This window comes from Rhinolophus sinicus, linkage group LG07 (genome assembly GCF_036562045.2).
Source record: "Rhinolophus sinicus isolate RSC01 linkage group LG07, ASM3656204v1, whole genome shotgun sequence".
In the NCBI taxonomy this organism is placed as follows: Eukaryota; Metazoa; Chordata; class Mammalia; order Chiroptera; family Rhinolophidae; genus Rhinolophus; species Rhinolophus sinicus.
The window spans coordinates 61,168,522-61,186,223 of record NC_133757.1 but is presented as its reverse complement, the minus strand read 5'-3'; the positions used below and the strand labels follow the sequence as shown (position 1 = coordinate 61,186,223).

At 40.7% G+C, this 17,702-nt stretch overlaps 2 protein-coding genes across 4 annotated transcripts in view; one reads left to right on the top strand and one right to left on the bottom strand.

Annotated features, from left to right (window-relative positions):
• Positions 1 to 59: 59 nt before the first annotated feature.
• LOC141572846 (uncharacterized) lies at positions 60 to 4,031 on the bottom strand. The gene is made up of 4 exons (XM_074338697.1): positions 3,742 to 4,031; positions 3,451 to 3,545; positions 2,610 to 3,349; positions 60 to 2,020 (listed from the first exon to the last, which is right to left on the bottom strand). The coding sequence occupies exons 1-3, from the start codon at positions 4,029 to 4,031 to the stop codon at positions 2,820 to 2,822; spliced, it is 915 nt and encodes a 304-aa protein (XP_074194798.1). The 3' UTR covers positions 60 to 2,020; positions 2,610 to 2,819.
• Positions 3,055 to 17,702, top strand: part of WAPL (WAPL cohesin release factor) — an 80,019-nt gene continuing 65,371 nt past the window's right edge. The window contains exons 1-2 of one of the 3 annotated variants that reach the window (XM_019716127.2): positions 3,055 to 3,521; positions 6,273 to 6,793. In XM_019716127.2, the coding sequence (XP_019571686.2) occupies positions 6,295 to 6,793 (499 nt within the window). In that variant the 5' untranslated portion in view covers positions 3,055 to 3,521; positions 6,273 to 6,294. Of the gene's footprint in view, positions 3,988 to 6,272; positions 6,794 to 17,702 lie in introns of all 3 variants that reach the window. The other 2 variants (XM_019716128.2, XM_074337203.1) reach the window with 2 other exon arrangements.

Sequence of the window (17,702 nt, the reverse complement as noted above, 5' to 3'; positions counted from 1 at the left end):
TGCTAGAACAAAGTCACAGTAATGGCAATAACATATTTCTATTAGTTTTCTTTGCAGGATTTTTTTTCAGCTAACGCAAAGCATGAGTCCACCTGAGTGGAACTCAGGGTCATGGGAATCTTCCCTCTTGCAGGCAGCATACAGGAGGACAGCCTAGTGTCAGAGGGTACAAGCTTGGCTCAGACCCAGGATTTCAGTTTCCGGTGTGATATTTAAAGGGGAAAAATATCAGACATCTGAGAGCTTGCACTGGATACCTGGTGTATGTGTGTATGTGAAGCTGATTCGAATGTTCGAATGAGGTGAAGAGAACCAATCTAGGTGGTAGAGTATAAACTGAGAGAACTAAGAAAACAAAAGCAATAAAATAAAAATAAAGCAAAAAGCTATTTGCCTATGTGTTATCCATCTGGAGTCCAGTTCGCTCACTCTGATGTGGAACTCAGGGCCATGGCAAGGGAATGGGGTGGGCTCTTTGGGGCCTTTGCTTGGCCACACTGGAACCAAAGAAGTAAAGGGTAAAGAGGATGGTACAGCCTGCAGGCCCAGGGTCTGGACTTCCTCCAAAAGGGACTCTAGAGTAGGCAGGCCCTCCACCTGTTTTGGGTGTGGGGCACAGGAGGGTGGGAGGCCTACCACAGCTCTGCTCAGTATTCACATACTCAGCTTCCATATATTTTAACACACAATGTTTTACTTTTCAAAGCATGTACCATTTTTCTCCCAGATTCAAGAATATCTACAATAATGGAAATCCAATGTTTAAGAAAAAGTTTGATTCCCTCATTAGTTGAGCGAATGCCGACCTCTCCATTTCCTCACCTGTAAAATATGAACAACAGGCAAGGATGCAAAACGAAGCTTTCCAGAAGGGCCTGGCATCACACCTGATGCATAGTGGTTCTTAAGGCTCTCCTTTTCCCCTCTCATCCAAATGAAAACTATCAGGTTGCTGACAAATGCTACATATACTTCAGATCAGTGCTTGTCAACCCTTAAAGTGTGGACTAATCACCTGGGGGAATCCTCTGAGAGTGCACATTCTGATTCTGTGGCGTTGGGGTGGGGTAGGGGTGCCACATTCCCAACAAGCTCCCAGGTCAAACCTATGCTGCTAATTGGCAAGAATCTAACACTACTAAATTCCATTACTTTATACAACTACCCAACAAAAAGGGGGCTCCACAGATTGTCTATTTCTATTTAAAAAAAACCTCTTCCACTTTGGCTTAGTGCAGTCACTGTTCCAGCCCTGTACCCAGCACTAGCCATGCCAGGGCACAATGAATCCATCCTTTGGTCCTGGAGGGTTCACAGCACTCTTCTACAGGAAGATCTTGAAATTGTCTCTCCACCACTTTTGGCTTTTTGATCTTAGCTTTTGCCTCTGATGATAATTATTCCTTAATTAGCACCCACCACTGTGTCATTTAAATAATTATAGTAAGAGCAGCTTGCACCTCTGCCTGCAATCTTCAAACAAACTGATAAAACAAGATCCTATGCTGATTTTACAAAAAGACAAAACTGACCCAAATAAAACAGTTATGTGCACACCACCTCCAGTGGAATACACAGATCTGTTATAACTTCCATTCATATCAGCTACTTAAGAGTTGATTTATTTTGAATCAAAGAAAGTACCGATAGAGTATTTGGGAAATTGTAAATGTCAGAATATTAATTTTGCAAGCAGTGGCGCTAAAGTAAAACAATTCAACCACACTAAGATCCGCCTTAAATTCCTATTGGGAAGGGCTGCAGGATGTCTTAACTATTTTTTCTTTATTCGGACTTTTTGGAGGAGCTTGGTAACTTCTGGGTGCCTTCAAAGCAAATAATCCATTTGTGTAAAAAGGGGCGGGCTTTTCACTGAAAGCAATCAGTAGTTTTCTAATTTCCCCGGTGGATCGCCATTAACCGCCCACCAAACAGGGCCATCGAAGCCCGATGAGTCATGCACCTCTTTAGGGAGATGCCGATCGCGCTCCTCTTTACAACGCCGTTTTCCCACTGCAGCCTTAAAAAAGGAAAATAAAATTAACCCCTCCAAACATTCTCCTTTTTTGAAAAGGTAATACATTGACCCGAAAAAACCTTAAATGGCACAAAATAGTGTACAATGAAAAATGAAAACTCCTCCCATTATCTCCCACCTCCCTGTCCTCCCCAGGGGCAATCACTGGTTGATTTCTTCAAACTTTTTATTATGGAAAATTTCAGATATACAAGTAACAGAGACTGAAATAATGCGCCCATGTGTACGCATCCCGCTGGCTTGTTTGATTCTTTCTCCTTTAGTTTTTATAGGAGTTAAAGTAAATCCCAGACATCACATTATTTTGTAAAAACTTTAGAATATCTTTTTTTTTTTTTTTAAACATAACCACATTGCCGTTATCACACCCAACAAGGTTAACGATAATTTCTCAATGACATCAATATTTTCGGTCACTTTTAACGGGTGCGGGGCAGACGGAGGGAGAACTACGAAGGTTAAGGGTCGGTGGGTTGGAGGGGTGGCATTAAAGAGCCGCGGCCCTCATCTCTCGTGACTGCGGCAGTCGGGTATCCAGCGCCCCGGGCCTCCCCGTTCCCGCTGTCGTTACCTGCGCCGAGCCAGCACCGGCCAGGCCGGGTCGAGGGCGGCTCCGAGCCGCGAGTTCCCCGCTCCGGGAAGGCGGTTCCAACAGGCCCGGCGCAGCTGCACAACCCACCGTCCCCAGACACCGGCGGTTCCCTGGAGGGGAAACGATTGACACAGCTGCCTGCACTGCGCCCCCGACCCTCCCCCGCGACACCTGCGTCTCCCAGCGGGGTCAGGAGCTGAAGCTGGCTCTCGAGCCTGGGGAAGCCAAGGCCGCGGGAGCCGCTATAACCCTCTCCCGCTCCCGCTCGGGACTCTCAGCACCCGCGACCTCGCGGACCGGGACTACAACTCCCGTCGGGCCCCGCGGCCGGGCCAATGGCGGGCGCCGGAGCATGCGGGGCGCGGCGCCTGCGCGGCGGTTTGAGTAAGCGGCCGCGCGATTGGCTGCGGGGTCGGGCGGCCGCGCGGGGCCTGTGGGAAGCGGAGTGACGGAGCGAGCGGCTGTTGGAGGAAGGAGGTGGGGGCCGGGAGCGCAAATGGCGTTGAGATGGTTCAGGGCCCTCTTCAAACTCCAGCGCTGACCATTCACCGGCGGAAGCGGCGGCGCAGGAGGCGGCGGCGGCCCAGCGGGGGCACGTAGCGGACTCCAGTACCGGCTCCGGTGGCCAGGGAGGCCTAGGCCCAGGCCCGGCTGGTGGCGCTCAAGGCGGGGAGGGAAGTTGCGGTGCCGCCGCTCCTCCCCCCGCTTCCACTGGGTTCCTATTTACCGCGATCGGAGTCGCGGGTTCTGACCGTGGCGGTGCCCCTTGCGTCTCTTTGCGCACTAGCCGGCTCTGTCCTCCTGCGCGGGACTCCGGCACCCGCCCGTGGGCCTTTGGGGGCGGGAGAGGCGGAGGCGGCCCGAGGCCAAAGCACCCGCCAGGCGCCGAGGGTAAGTGAGGTCTCGGGCGGCTGCCTAGGCCCGGAGCAAGCCAGTGAGAGTGGGGGAGGCAGGGGTCTGGCAGGGGATGATGGAAGAAGTCTCGCTATCTCACCTACCCGGCCTCTAAGGAAGTTGGGCAGCGGAACGACCTGAAGAACTCTTTTTTTTTTTTTCCCCCCTCTTTTATTTGTCCTTTTTTTGAGTTCTTTTTGGGAGGCTGCTGATTTACTTTCCTCCCCAAGCGCGGTCGAGTGTGTTCGTTTCAGCCCCGAATCCTTGGCCGTCTTTTCCTCCGCCCCTGGCCGTCTCCGAGGCCTTACACTGCCCTGGGGATTCGGTGGCAGAGGCTTCCGGGGCGTCGGAAGCAACATCCCTTTCCTGGGCGGTGGGGGCGGGGAGGAGAAAAGTTGCGTGAGCTTCCAGCCATAGGGGGGCCGCTTCTCCCGACACCCCTTGGCGCACAGACCGCCCGCAGGTGAGGATTTCTGGGTGGTTAATTTTGTCTATTCCGGCTTTCATTCCTAAGCCCTTGGGGAGCCGAAAGATTCTAGATTTGGACGGGGGTTAAAGTGTGAGGACTTTTTATCCCATTGCACTTCCCTGAAAATTCGACCTGGCTTTGGGCTAACGAAAAGGCCCAGCGATCGAAAAGACTTAATGTTAAATCATTCTTTCCTTCATAGTTAGTATGATAGTCTTTGGAAGGGGAAGCCTGAGCAAAATAGCCTTATGTACTTGAAATATTCTTGTAATGTCAAGTATGTCCACACTTATTTCTGAATTTTTACGTACTTGACACTCTAGGCTTAGATAATGCCATCACACTAATCTGTCTAGTGACTTTTAAAAAAAAGCATTATAGAAAACTAAAGGAAATCAAAAGTAAGGGGATGTTATGTAATGAACTCCCATGTATGTACTCATCTTAGGTTGAACAGTTACTAACTTCACTAAATTTTTCTCGTTTCCATGCTTTACATTCGGCACTCCTTGAAGTTAGAGAATCGTTGGCATTATTTCATCAGTATTTCAGCATATATTTGTAAAAGATATGAATTCTTAAAAAACAAGCATGATTTTGTTATCATTTAAAATAATTAACTTCGTAATACCAAATATTCACCTGCAGACTTCCAACTTGGAACAGTGAATGCTTTGTGGTTCTAGGACCGTTTTGCAATGAGTTTTTCTGATGTGGGCCTAAAGGAGCTCAAGTCTAGATTTTTGGTTTGGCATTTAGTCAGCATTTTTAGGTCATTACGGTGTAAGTGTGTCCAAATCGTCCCACTTTTGTTGGTGTATGTAAATGTAGATCCATAGATCAGGGCTTTACATTCTTAGAGAAATGAAACGAAATCACTTTATTTTGTAGCTTTGTTTTGTTTAAGTTATACTTAAGAAATAATAAGATTCTTAGTGTAAATCTACAGTAGAAGGGGAAATAGATCTCCCTTAGGAAAATGTTTTGTGACATGTTAAATGGTCTTCAAACAAACTACGAACTCTTAATGCACATGTGTATGATGACTAAATTATTTTGTCAAATTAGAATTGGCTTCTAACCAAACATGAGGGGGGGAAATGTTCTACTGAATATACATAAATCTAAATTTATAGTGATTCACTATAGATTGCAAGAATTTAAGTTAATAAAGGGAAAACATTTATAAATCAAAACGTTCAAATGTGTAAGTCAATTATTACTCCAGTTATTTTGTATTGTAAATTTCAAAGTATGAAGATTTTTTCAAGCCCCTAGGCAGTTGTTTGTTTTTTCTAGTTACTTTTAATATATTGATATTTAAACTTTAGAAGGTCAAAGTGTAAGAAATGGATACGAATTGATAGTGTTTAAAAAGTGCTGTAATTAGTTTTTAAAAATGTTTGACTCTTGATTTTTGTCCTGATAATTTTTTTGTCCTAGTATTTGTTATTAATATGTAGATAAAGCAGATGAATCTTTTATGAAGTAGAGAGGAAAATAAAGTTAAATGTTTCTGTTGCTTATTTTAGTAATCCATGTACCACTGTAATATGCTGGAGTTCAACAGCTCCAGAAAATGTAATTCAGCAAATGAGTACAGTACTATAGGGACAAGGAAGGTAGATTAAATGGTTTCTTGTGCTAGGGAGATGATCAACTAAGGAATGTTTTTCAAATCACACTTCAAATTACATTAGACCAAGAATCAGAATCTTTAAGGTAGGGTTAAAAGCTGCAGGTTCTAATGCATGAGGTAATAGCACAGTTTTTCCAAGCCCCCATTAATAAGTGCTCTGAAATTTCAAAGAATTAAATTTTGACAATTAATTTGATATTTCTGAGATCCTGCAAAATGTGAATACTTTGTGCTTAAGATTTTTTACATTAGGGATTGATTACCCTATTAAGATTATTTTTAAACATAAAAGTGATGTTTATGAGAATAGTAAGTAGCTTCGTTTGAAACATTAAAAACGTGATGTTCCACTATAAGTTGGTATTGTATATGCTGTATTAGGAGTTGGTTAGTCTTACTTTGTAAGCAGCATATGAATATATGCTCATTGTTTAAAAAGTGACATATGGAAGGGTATAGAGTAAAAAATGAGCCCCTCTCTGTATACACCCTCCCCATATTTATTTCACAATTTTAAAGATTTGTGTCTTGAATGTTGAAAAGCCACATGGGGAGACTCCCTGAGTTCTTATTTTTATATTCAGTGTTAACACTTAAGTATGTGGTGATTATATATTGTTTTTACATTTTTTTTCCACAGAGAATATGAAACAGGTGTCAAAATGACATCCAGATTTGGGAAAACATACAGTAGGAAAGGAGGAAATGGCAGTTCAAAATTTGATGAAGTCTTTTCCAACAAACGGACCACCCTTAGCACAAAATGGGGAGAGACCACATTTATGGCTAAATTAGGGCAGAAGAGGCCCAATTTCAAACCAGATATCCAAGAAATTCCGAAGAAACCTAAGGTAGAAGAAGAAGATACTGGTGATCCTTTTGGATTTGATAGTGATGATGAGTCTCTACCAGTTTCTTCAAAGAATTTAGCCCAGGGAAAGGGTTCCTCTTATTCAGAAACTAGTGAAGCTGCTCAGCTGGAAGACGTCACTTCTATACTTGAAGCTAATAGCAAAATTAGTCATGCAGTGGGTGAAGACAGTGTTGTTTCTGATAAATGCTTACATTTGGAGGATACTTTGCTTGAGAAAGAAAAGAGCACAAACCGAATCTTAGAAGATGATACAAGCAAAAGTAGCTGTGCTAAATTAACGACTTCAGGTAAGCTTTGATTTTCTTAAATTTTGAACCAAAAGAGCTCTTTGTATAAGCCATTTAGTTAAATGATGTAAATTGTAAAATATACTTCTCGGGTTTTCTTTCTGCATTTATGATTAATGAGAGCCATAGATAACTTTGTAGAAAGATTTAAGAACTTTAAAGAAACCAATTGGGGATTGAAATTTTACTTAAACAACATGGATAATAATGTTTCCAGACTATTAACTCATGGTACATTTGGGAACAGTCTTTCATAAATCCCTAACTTCAATTCCAATAAGAAACATCTCTTTGTTGTGTTAGGATTACACAGTATCTCATTTCTGTTACTCAGGGGGATTTGGATGGTTACTGATAATGAAAATGAGATGAGCATTTACAATGAGGATTAGGTTTAGGAGTGTTAGGCTTTCTTCCAAAACTAGTTTAGAAAGATTAAGGAGGTATTGAGTGCAAACATTGAAGAATTGAACTTCATTGCAAATTGAGATTAGTTTGTAGTCTGTTTGGCGCCGTCAGCCACTTGTATTAATAGATTTTAATCCACAGAACCAGTTGTATTTTTAAAATGTTAATTTGTAAATCTGGCATCTAGTGTTCATTCCTAAAACAATATATTTTATCAGTTGTACCCCTCCTTTTGTAAAGGATTTGAGACTTATAAAAATGGTAAGCATGCAATTAACTAAAAGACTGAAGAGCTAAGATTGGCTATGGCAGGGAGACAGCGGACGCCTTATCAGCAATAGGACCAGGATAGCACTGTAGTTGAAAACTAACTTCTTCACAAAATTTAGTGATACGAAAGGTTATATAGATCCCATATTTTGAAAAGAAGTAAAGACAAAATTTTCTTAGCACTAAATTCTTAAGAGGAATTTGTCCTTTGGAGGCTTAGTATAAGGTGCCTCAAACAGAATGATAAAGGACTGCTTTGCATAGTTAACAGTAAAAATGCTGAGCATTTTTCATTCTTTCTCGCCCTTGGGTGAGGATGAGCCAGCTGTTACTGTCATTACCTTGATTTTCCCGGTTAATTCTAATTTAGCAGTCCTTATGCTTTGCCCACATTTCTCCTGAAGCAATGTGAACCTTATCTTAAGGTTAGTTTAACTTTTCATAAAATGGAGCATAACTGTTTCCCGGATCAGCTCCTAAAAATGTATTACAATCATAGAACTTTGAGCCAAAATGAACTTTTAACTCAGCTCTCCTCATTTTATAGATGAGGTTCAAAGAGGTCAAGTGACTGTCCAGGGTCAGCTAGTGACAGAATTGGAATGAGATTGATTTTCAACATGTTGAGCGCTGTGTTAGGCTATGGGAGTGCTGTTTCACTGTACTGTGTTTCCCCGAAAATGAGACCTAGCTGGACAGTCAGCTCTACTGCATCTTTTGGAGCAAAAATTAATATAAGACCCAGTATTATACATATTATATTGTAGTAAAATAAGACTGGGTCTTATATTAATTTTTGCTCCAAAAGACACATTAGAGCTGATTGTCTGGCTAGGTCTTATTTGGGGGGAAACACGGTAGTTGTCTAGTGTTTTACTAGACGGTTTACTCTGCCCTCTCGCTGTCTTCGGATAGTTGTTTCACAGTGTAGGGCAGATAGGCTGGAGGAGGGAAGATGAGGCTGGGGAAGTGGTGAAACTGGTCCAGGAAGGCAGACACAGGCTTCCCTAAGTGCTGTCTTTTGGAGAATAGGGCATCATTGGTAGGCAGAGGGTATCAAGGAAATGAATGTTTATGTAGAGGGAGAACAGGAACTGGAAGTTAAGTATCAAAGGCGGCAACTGCATAGATAGTTTTGCTGGTGTTAAATTTATAATACGTGTGTTCATACTGCCATTTGAAGTTGTTTGGTGGGAAATGGAAACAGTTTTCTGTAGAAATGAGATAATAGCTTCCCAGTCTAATGTAGCTGAATTGTATGTAATTCTGGTGCTGATACTGTGAACTGATGGAATCCAAACTCCATTATAATGGATTTGTGAGGAGAAAATAAATACTAATAGATATGTTCAAGAACATCTTGTCTGTGTTCTTTCCTCCTTCACAAGGCATCGTTAGTGGGAAGGGAATGGTGTAGCACTATGAATATTTCCGTTTTTCTCTTCTTTGGCCATCCAGAGCAGCCCCCTGTAGGGTAAGAAGGGAACTTGGAGGGAGTGCTTTTAGCTTGCATGGCAGTCTTATCCTAAGTTCTTACAAATACTTGTAAGTTCATATGCTTACAGTTGGTTATAGTTCTCGGAATACTTCTGTGCATTATGACCTTTTCCCCTTTGCTTCTCCCCTCTAAAATTTGGGCATTTCCCCGTGTCTAAACTTTTTTCTTGCATTATGTCTGTCACATTGTCATTACCTTTACCCTCATTCAGAAAGCTGCCTGATTTTATTTGAAGTTTAGAAACCCAAACCTAAGTTTTTGATAAAAGGGGTTTCTGTAAATCGAAAGTGATTCCTAACCTCTTTTGAATTAGAGATCTTTTTGAGAATGATAAAATTTTGAACTTCAGGTAAAAGTGCTTGTACACTTACTTAGGTCTCAGAAATCTCTGAAATCCTTTGCAGGTCAAGTTTAGGCATGCAAGAACCTTTGACAAATTTTATGATGAAGCTTTTCAGAGTGTATAAGTTAAGTTTCATAGCATCCTTCCAGTGGAATGTTCCTGCTTATTCAGACCACTTTTCACTGTATAATTAGAGTAGTACCCCCTTATCTGCAAGGGACACATTCGAAGACCTCCAGTGGATGCCTGAAACCACAGATAGTACCAAATGCTATATATACTATATTTTTTACTATACATACATACCTATGATAAAGTTAATTTGTAAATTAGGCACAGTAAGAGATTAACAATAATAAAATAGAACGATTGTAATATATTGTAATAAAAACTATGAATGGCTTTGGGGTCATTATTAAGTAAAGTACTGGAACACAAGCACTGTGGTACTGTGACAGTCATCTGATAACCGAGAAGGCTGCAGTGACTAACAGGTGCGTAGCGTACACAGCGTGGACGTGCTGGACAGAAGTGGCAGGCTGGAGTGGCACGGCGAGGGCTTCATCGCACTGCTCAGAATGGTGCGCAATTGAAAACTTAGGAAGTATTTAGTTCTGTAAGTTTCCATTTAATAATTTTGGATAATGGTTGACAGCGGGCAGCTGAAATTGTGGAAAACCAAACTGGATAAGTGGGCAACTGCTGTACCTCACATCAGTGAAAAGGGCTTATATAAGCTCAAACTTAAACTTTCTCCTCGCATTACATTTTAAAGTGACTTCTTTCTCTACAGGGGAGTTTGTGGTTAATTTTTTTAATTTTATTTTTTTATTCTCATGGAATTTTTTTTTTTTTTTAATTGGGGAAGGGGAACAGGACTTTATTGGGGAACAGTGTGTACTTCCAGGCCTTTTTTTCAAGTCAAGTTGTCCTTTCAATCTCAGTTGTGGAGGGTGCCGTTCAGCTTCAAGTTGTCCTTTCAGTCTTAGTTGTGGAGGGCGCAGCTCAGCTCCAGGTCCAGTTGCCGTTGCTAGTTGCAGGGGGCACAGCCCACCATCCCTTGCGGGAGTCGAGCCAGCAACCTTGTGGTTGAGAGGACACGCTCCAACCGACTGAGCCATCAGGAGGCAGCTCAGCTCAAGGTGCCGTGTTCAATCTTAGTTGCAGGGGGCGCTGCCCACCATCCCTTGCGGGACTCGAGGAATTGAACTGGCAACCTTGTGGTTGAGAGCCCACTGGCCCATGTGGGAATCGAACCGGCAGCCTTAGGAGTTAGGAGCATGGAGCTCTAACTGCCTGAGCCACCGGGCTGGCCCCTAATTTTTAAGTATTATTAAAATTCTTTAAATATTTTATATCAGTTAGTACTTTTAAAAATTGTGGCTTATTTGAAGAAGAAACTCAGAATGAGGTCATAATACATATAATATGGTTGCCATTTTCCAAATAGATGTTTGATGCGTAAGGGAGTAAGACGCAAGATTACAAACTGAATGAGACCTTCAAGGAAAAATTCAGTTGGTAAAATATCCTAATAATGTATTAGTTCATTAATTTAAATCAATTAAACTCTTGATTTAAATACCAAAAACCAAAAAAACTTACCAGCTTCAACGGTTGTCAGTATATGGCAAATTTTGTTTCATCTGTGTTTGTTGCACATTACTCTTTGCACCTCCCATCCTCTACCCCCTGGATTATTTTAAAGCAGATTCAGGACTTCCTATTTTATTTGCAAATACCTTATTTGCAGTTGCTGTTAAAACCAGTGAGTTCTCAATCAGGTGTGCCATTTAAGAGTGACTGTTAACAGGCCCTAAAGGTTTGCCCTTTTAAGAGATCTCGGAATATTCTTTAGTGTGGAATCCAGGGCTGTGTGCAATAAGGGTAAAAGAAGGCTTCTGTTGCCTTTTATATGAGGCTTCCATTTTCCACGTTTGTGCTTTCTGCTTCAGGTTTTTATTTTGGACTCTAGAATAAAGTGTGCAAAGACTTATATTTCTACTTGGCACACTTTCCTTGCTAGTCAACTGGGATTCAGTCTACACATCCTGCCAAGTATTGAGATAACTACTGCATAGGCTCTTAATTTGTGCGACTGGTTTTGTAGCCAATAAATGTTTTCCATTTCCTTAAAGCTGTACTGAGTATTTATGTAAGCTAGAGGGATGTTAGTGTCAGGAAGTTAAGAACTTTGAGGATGATTTTTATAAAGGGAAATGAATTGTTCTATTCCTGAAAGCTTAAAATAGGCCAGGAACTTGTGACCTGAGATGAGATTGTCATCTGCTTATTAGATGAAGTACAGTGATTAATGAGGATTATTAAAGAATTTTGAAAGTACAGCATCGGCAAGAGTTACTTGCCTTCATTTAGATATTGAATATGTTTGTTGTATAGAATACCTAAGTCATCCCTAAAATCAGCTTTTAGGAGAAGTGGGTAAGAGACCTATCGTGGTTCCCCGAAAATAAGACCTAGCTGGACAGTCAGCTCTAATGTGTCTTTTATATAGTTCCTACTTTGTGCTGAGCCCCTTATATATCAGTTGATCCTTAATCACAACTGTGTAAGGCAAGCTTTCTCCCATTTTATGGAAGTAAAGCACAGTTCAGAGAAGCTAACAACTTGGAACTATTAAGTGGACGATCTGAGGAATGTTCAAAGTGTTCTTCTCATACAGTGCTACTGCATTCTCATGTGAATAAACTTGATTTTGTCATATTTAAAGCCTTATCTTTAACATACTCTCACTATATGATCAGTTTTATCTTGATGTTGGAGATAACTTTATTTTGACAAAGAACAAATTATAGATTCTCTCTTGCCTCTAATTAAATAATTTTTAAAAAATATGAATGATGACCAAACTACTGACAATACTTAGCGAGTAAAACTGACTTTATTTTTACAGCTAATAAGTATCATACTTTTAAATTTCTTGTGCTGTATAAAGATGAAAATTCAACATGTAAATTCTGAAGGAGATTGTAATTTTAATTAAATTCATTTAGTTTTAAAGTAGAACTTTAATTTCTTATAAACGGTTTTCTTAGTATAGTAAAAGGGTCGTTCTCAAGGCTTGAGCAATGGCAAAGTGCTGGTGACAATACATTTGTATAGTACTTGATGCTTTTCAGAGCATTTTCCATATGGATTCCAGGGTTAGGATTTGGAGCAAGATGATACATTGTAAATTTTTCTAGTCCAGCCACTGACTCTTTAGGAAGCAGTTTTCAACCTTCCCGGAGGCCTGATGGTGGGGGAAGATGAATTGTTTATAGGAAGGTCTGGGGGATGCCTTCCTTCCAACCATCCAGCTGTTTTAGTGTCCTTAATATGCTGAGTGTTGGGTGTGTGTCCATGGACAAGATCTGGCTTATTTACATTCTAGTGGGCAAGACAGAGATTGAATAAAGAATAAGACGTGTGCTGAAAGTTACAAGAAAATATATAGGGTGCTTTGAGAGTGTATAATAGGCTCGTGTACCTGGGTAGGGGTGGGGCAAGGCTGACATTGAAATTGAGACCTACTGGTGCACTGAGAAAAGATTAAAGTGGCAGAGCTTGGTGACATGTGCAGTGAGGGAGAAGGAGACATCAAGAATAATTCCCCAGTAACTAATATAAGCAACTGAGCTCACAAGAAGATGTCATAGGCAGGATGTTTTGAGGTAAAGTCCATTAGTTCAGTTTTAAGCTCACTGGGTTTGAGATGTTTGAGATGTTTGTGATATGTTAAAGAGGCAGTAGGATCTGCTGGTGTGGAGCTTAGATAAGAAATCTTGGTTTGAGATTCAGCGTGAGTATAAATGCTATTTGAAAGTAGAGGACTAGATGAAGTCATTAAGGAGTAAAAGAAGGAAAAGTACTGAGCTGTGAAGAACTTGGAATACTTCATAGATGGAGAGAAGAGGAAGAAAAACTAGAAGGAAATCGAATAGGAGCAGTTAGAACACCTGAAGGACTATCAGGCAAGTGATGTTTTATAGAGATCAGCAGAAAGGTTTCATGAAGGGTCAACTGACTTGGCTCGGAATGCTGCTGCAAAGGCAGTGGATATGAGGACTGCAAAGCAGGCATTGGAGTTCGCGTTTTAGATTGGAGTGGTCTCTGAGTGGGGAGTACACAGTGAGGAAATAGGGGTAGCAAGTGTACATAACTTGTTAAAGATGTTTGGAAGGCAGAAGGAAAAGGGCAGTTAGAGGTTCTGGAAGGTTTGATTGCGTGGGGCAGCCTTGTAGCTCCGGGAAAGTGAACTTGGGAGAAGGGATACTGCATTTGCTGAACAGGAGAAGGATGGGTGAAAATGTGAGCTTAGAGGGAGGATGGAAGATAAGATGCTTTATGGCTGAAAGCATTGTTTCCTCCATGAAGTGACAGAAGAGGTTATCTCTGAAAGGGAGAAAGTAGGGCAGGATAATATGGGGGCTTAAGGAGAGAGAAGAAAGGTTCAAACAGATGTTGCGGAAAGTAGAAGAAGGAGCTGTCTAGAGAGGATTTCTGGACATACATCATTGGGACGTTAGTTGAAGTTTGTGTCACTAAAAACTCATGGTCACTAATCTACCCATTATATAAGTGATTGTGTTAACCCCCTACCGTTAGTAGGTCCCATTAGCCAGAACCTACATAGAATATAAAACATTGGATAAGATAATTAGAATTATCCTGGATTGGCATTTTGTCTGACAAGATGTGGAATGAACAGATAGAGAAGAAAGAGCAGTTAGGATATTGCTCAGAGAGAAATTGAAATGATGGATTGTGTAGTTTAAAATGTTCAGGAGCTGGACAGGGCTGCTAGTAGATATGAGAAAGGAGAGGAGAGCGTCAGAACACTGAGTCTCACTAAGTAAAAGTCAAGAACGGGATTCCTGGGACAAGCAAGCTGGGTGTTGGTAGGTTGTGATTTGAAAGTGGGTTATTTGATTTCAGTACTTAAGAGGTGAAACCTTGTAGGACATGACAAGTTCCTGATGAAGTTGTGAGAAGTAGTGGCTGAGATGGAATGTAGATTTGATGGGAGAAGGTTAAAGAACTGGGAGGTCAGGGAGTTGGGAATTGGTGGAGTTGAGGATTATAGCAAAACGGGCACGAAGGCATAGATTATAAATCTTGTGTAAAATGAATAAATGAATAAGAGGTTGTTAGATGACAAGTGTGGGGAAGATCAGAGGATAACTAGCTATGATTAAACCTCAAAAGAATGGGTTTTTATAAGGGTGCAGGAATAATAGATTTTATAGAGTCTCTGAAGAACCAGTGACCCCAGAACCATCCTGCTCTGAGATGCTGCGGTGAGGGGCCTGCTTTTAGTTAGGACAAGGAAGTGGGAGGGGGAATGAGCCCCCAGGTGTCTCAGCACGCTGACCACTGAGGACTGGATTTAGGACTTAGAGGTGTGGTGTAGGGTGGTGGTGGCTTGTTGGATTGAGGTTGGAAAGAAGTACAGATACATTTTGAGTGTTAGAGCACAGGAGAAGGTAGATGACAAGATACGTTTACATTTTGGATCATGACCTAGAGAAACTGGTGAGAGGGATGGTGGCTTTAGAACCAAATTTTCGTAGAGCAGTTTTCAAACCTTTGTTCACAGATCATCTGAAGTTTTTGAAAAGTGTCCCCACTTCATACACTCCCTTCCCCCTATGTATTTTTAAAGTTTTCATCTTGATTTATCAGTCAAGGTCCCAGCTGGAAACAGATGGCATACCCCAATTAGGCTAATACCAGGAAGGTTTTTGTAAAGGGGCTGTTTACAAAGGTGAGGGAGAAATGTTAGGAAAAGCACATGGGTTGGTGCCCTGGCCTTGGTTAGCTGCAGTGAAGCTGTTATCACCCATTTTCACTGGGACGAGGGATTATCTGAGCCCTGGTAGGAAGCGACCTTAGGAGGAGCAGTTTCCTTCTGTGGAAGGGTCTTACAAGGAAAGCCTTACAGGAGTAAAATCACCTGAACCTAACTCTCCTGTCTTCCTTTGTCCCACTTGGGAGGGTAAGCCTGAAGGTAAGGAGACTTGAATACAAGTCAGCCTCCTAGGGCTAAGATAAGAGTGGACAGTGATCTGGAAGGACAGTGGAACATACCTGGTGTAATATCTAAAAAAACAAACCAACCCAAAACACCAAACTGTAAAGTTCTGTGGAAATGCATACAATTATGTAATCACTATCAAGATCAAATATTTCCCACAACTCAAAAGTTCTTTCATACTTCTCTGTGCTCAGTCCCTTTTCCTGTCTCCATGCCCTGGCATCTGTTTTCTCTCCCTGTAGTTTTGTCTTTTCCAAAATGTCATATGCATGGGATCATGTAGTATGTAGTCTTATCAGGCTGGCCTTTTTCATGTAGCACAATGCTTTTAAGAGTTGTTGATGTATCAGTAGTTCATTCCTTTTTATTGCTGAATAGTATTCTGTTATGTATGTGTATGAAAAATCCATTCACTAGTTGAAGGACATTTGGATTGTTTTCAGTGTTTGGCAATTATGAATGAAGCTACTATAAACATTCATGTTTAGCTTTTTGTGTAGACATGTCCTCATTTCTCTTGGGTAGTAAGGACCTAAGTGTGGCATTGCTGCTCATGAAAATATTGATCTTAAATTTAAATACTTGCAAAAGATATAAGTTCCTGAAAATAAATAATTTCCTGTAAATACTGACATTTTAAAATAAAACTAACATGCAATTTGGGTGTCATAGTGATTCGTGTTAACCTTTTTATTGTAAAATAAAACATACAAAAAAACATACAATATATAGAAATATATGTTTAGTTTAATGAATTATTTATAAGATCAACACCCACCCACATAACTACCACCAACATCAAGAAATAGAATTTTGCCAGCCACTCCAGACGCTCTTCTTTCACCCCCAAAATAACTGCTATTCCTTTTATTATCATAATCCCCTTCTTGATTGCAAATGCCATAATTATTTGCTGTTCATTTGCACACATTAAAAAACATTAAAGTTCTTAACAGTCAAAAGATTTACAATGCCCTGTCCTTTTCGAAATTGTATTTCCATCTTACTCCCCCTTCAGAATTTTATCCTTATGAATATACTGGAGGTGCCAAAAAATGTACACATTTTAGGAGGTATTATCTATGTATTACTTTTCGAAGTCGAATTGAATTACAGTAACAATGTGTAGTATGACGTTCACTCAAAAGATGGTGTTAATCAAATGAATGCTAGCGTTATTCATCACAATTTTAATAGTTTGTTTTTTGCATTCTCTCTTGCACTTTATTATTATCTTTAAATTGAAGTTTACTGGGTAACAATTGTTAGTAAAGTTACGTAGATTTCAGGTGTACAATTCTTTAATACATTATATCTCACATTGTGTGTTCACCACCCTGAGTCAGTTCTCTTTCCATCACCATATATTAGACTCTGTTTACCCTCTTCTAGAGCTTCCTCTTCCCCTTTCCCCTCTGGTAACCCCTAAACTATTGTCTATGTTTATGAGTTTTTGTTCCTTCAGTTGTTTTGTTCTTTTGTTGTTTTTGGTTTATATACCACATATCAGTGAACATGAGGTTCTCTGCTTTTTCTATCTGACTTATTTCGCTTAACATTATACTCTCAAGATCCATCCATGTTGTCACAAATGTTCCTATATCATCGTTTCTTACCGCCGAATAGAATTCCATTGTGTATATATACCACAGCTTCTTTATCCATTCATCTATCGAAGGACATTTTGGTTGTTTCCATGTCTTGGCCTCCGTAAGTAAAGCTGCAGTGAACACTGGAGCACGCATGTCTTTATGTATAAATGTTTTCAGATTTTTTTGGTAGATACCCAGGAGAGGGATTGCTGGGTCATACGGTAATTCTATTCGTAATTTTTTGAGGAACCTCCACACTGCCTTCCTTAACGGCTGCACCAGTCTGCATTCCCACCAACAGTGTATGAGGGTTCCTTTTTCTCCACAGCCTCTCCAACACTTGTTACTATTTGTCTTGTTGATGACAGCCATTCTGACTGGGGTGAGGTGATATCTCATTGTGGTTTTGATTTGCATTTCTCTGATGATTAGTGATGTTGAGCATTTTTTCATATGTCTATTTGCCATTTGTATGTCCTCTTTGGAGAAATGTCTCTTCAGGTCCTCTGCCCATTTTTCAATTGGGTTGTTTGTTTTTTTGTTGTTGAGTTGCATGAGTTCCTTGTATATTTTGGATATTAGCCCCTTATCGGAGGCACTGTTTGCAAAAATCTTCTCCCATTCAGTTGGTTGCCTCTTTATTTTGTCGATGGTTTCTTTTGCTGTGCAGAAGCTTTTAAGTTTCATATAGTCCCATTCATTTATTTTAGCTTTTACTTCCATTGCCTTTGGAGTCAAATTCATAAAATGCTCTTTGAACC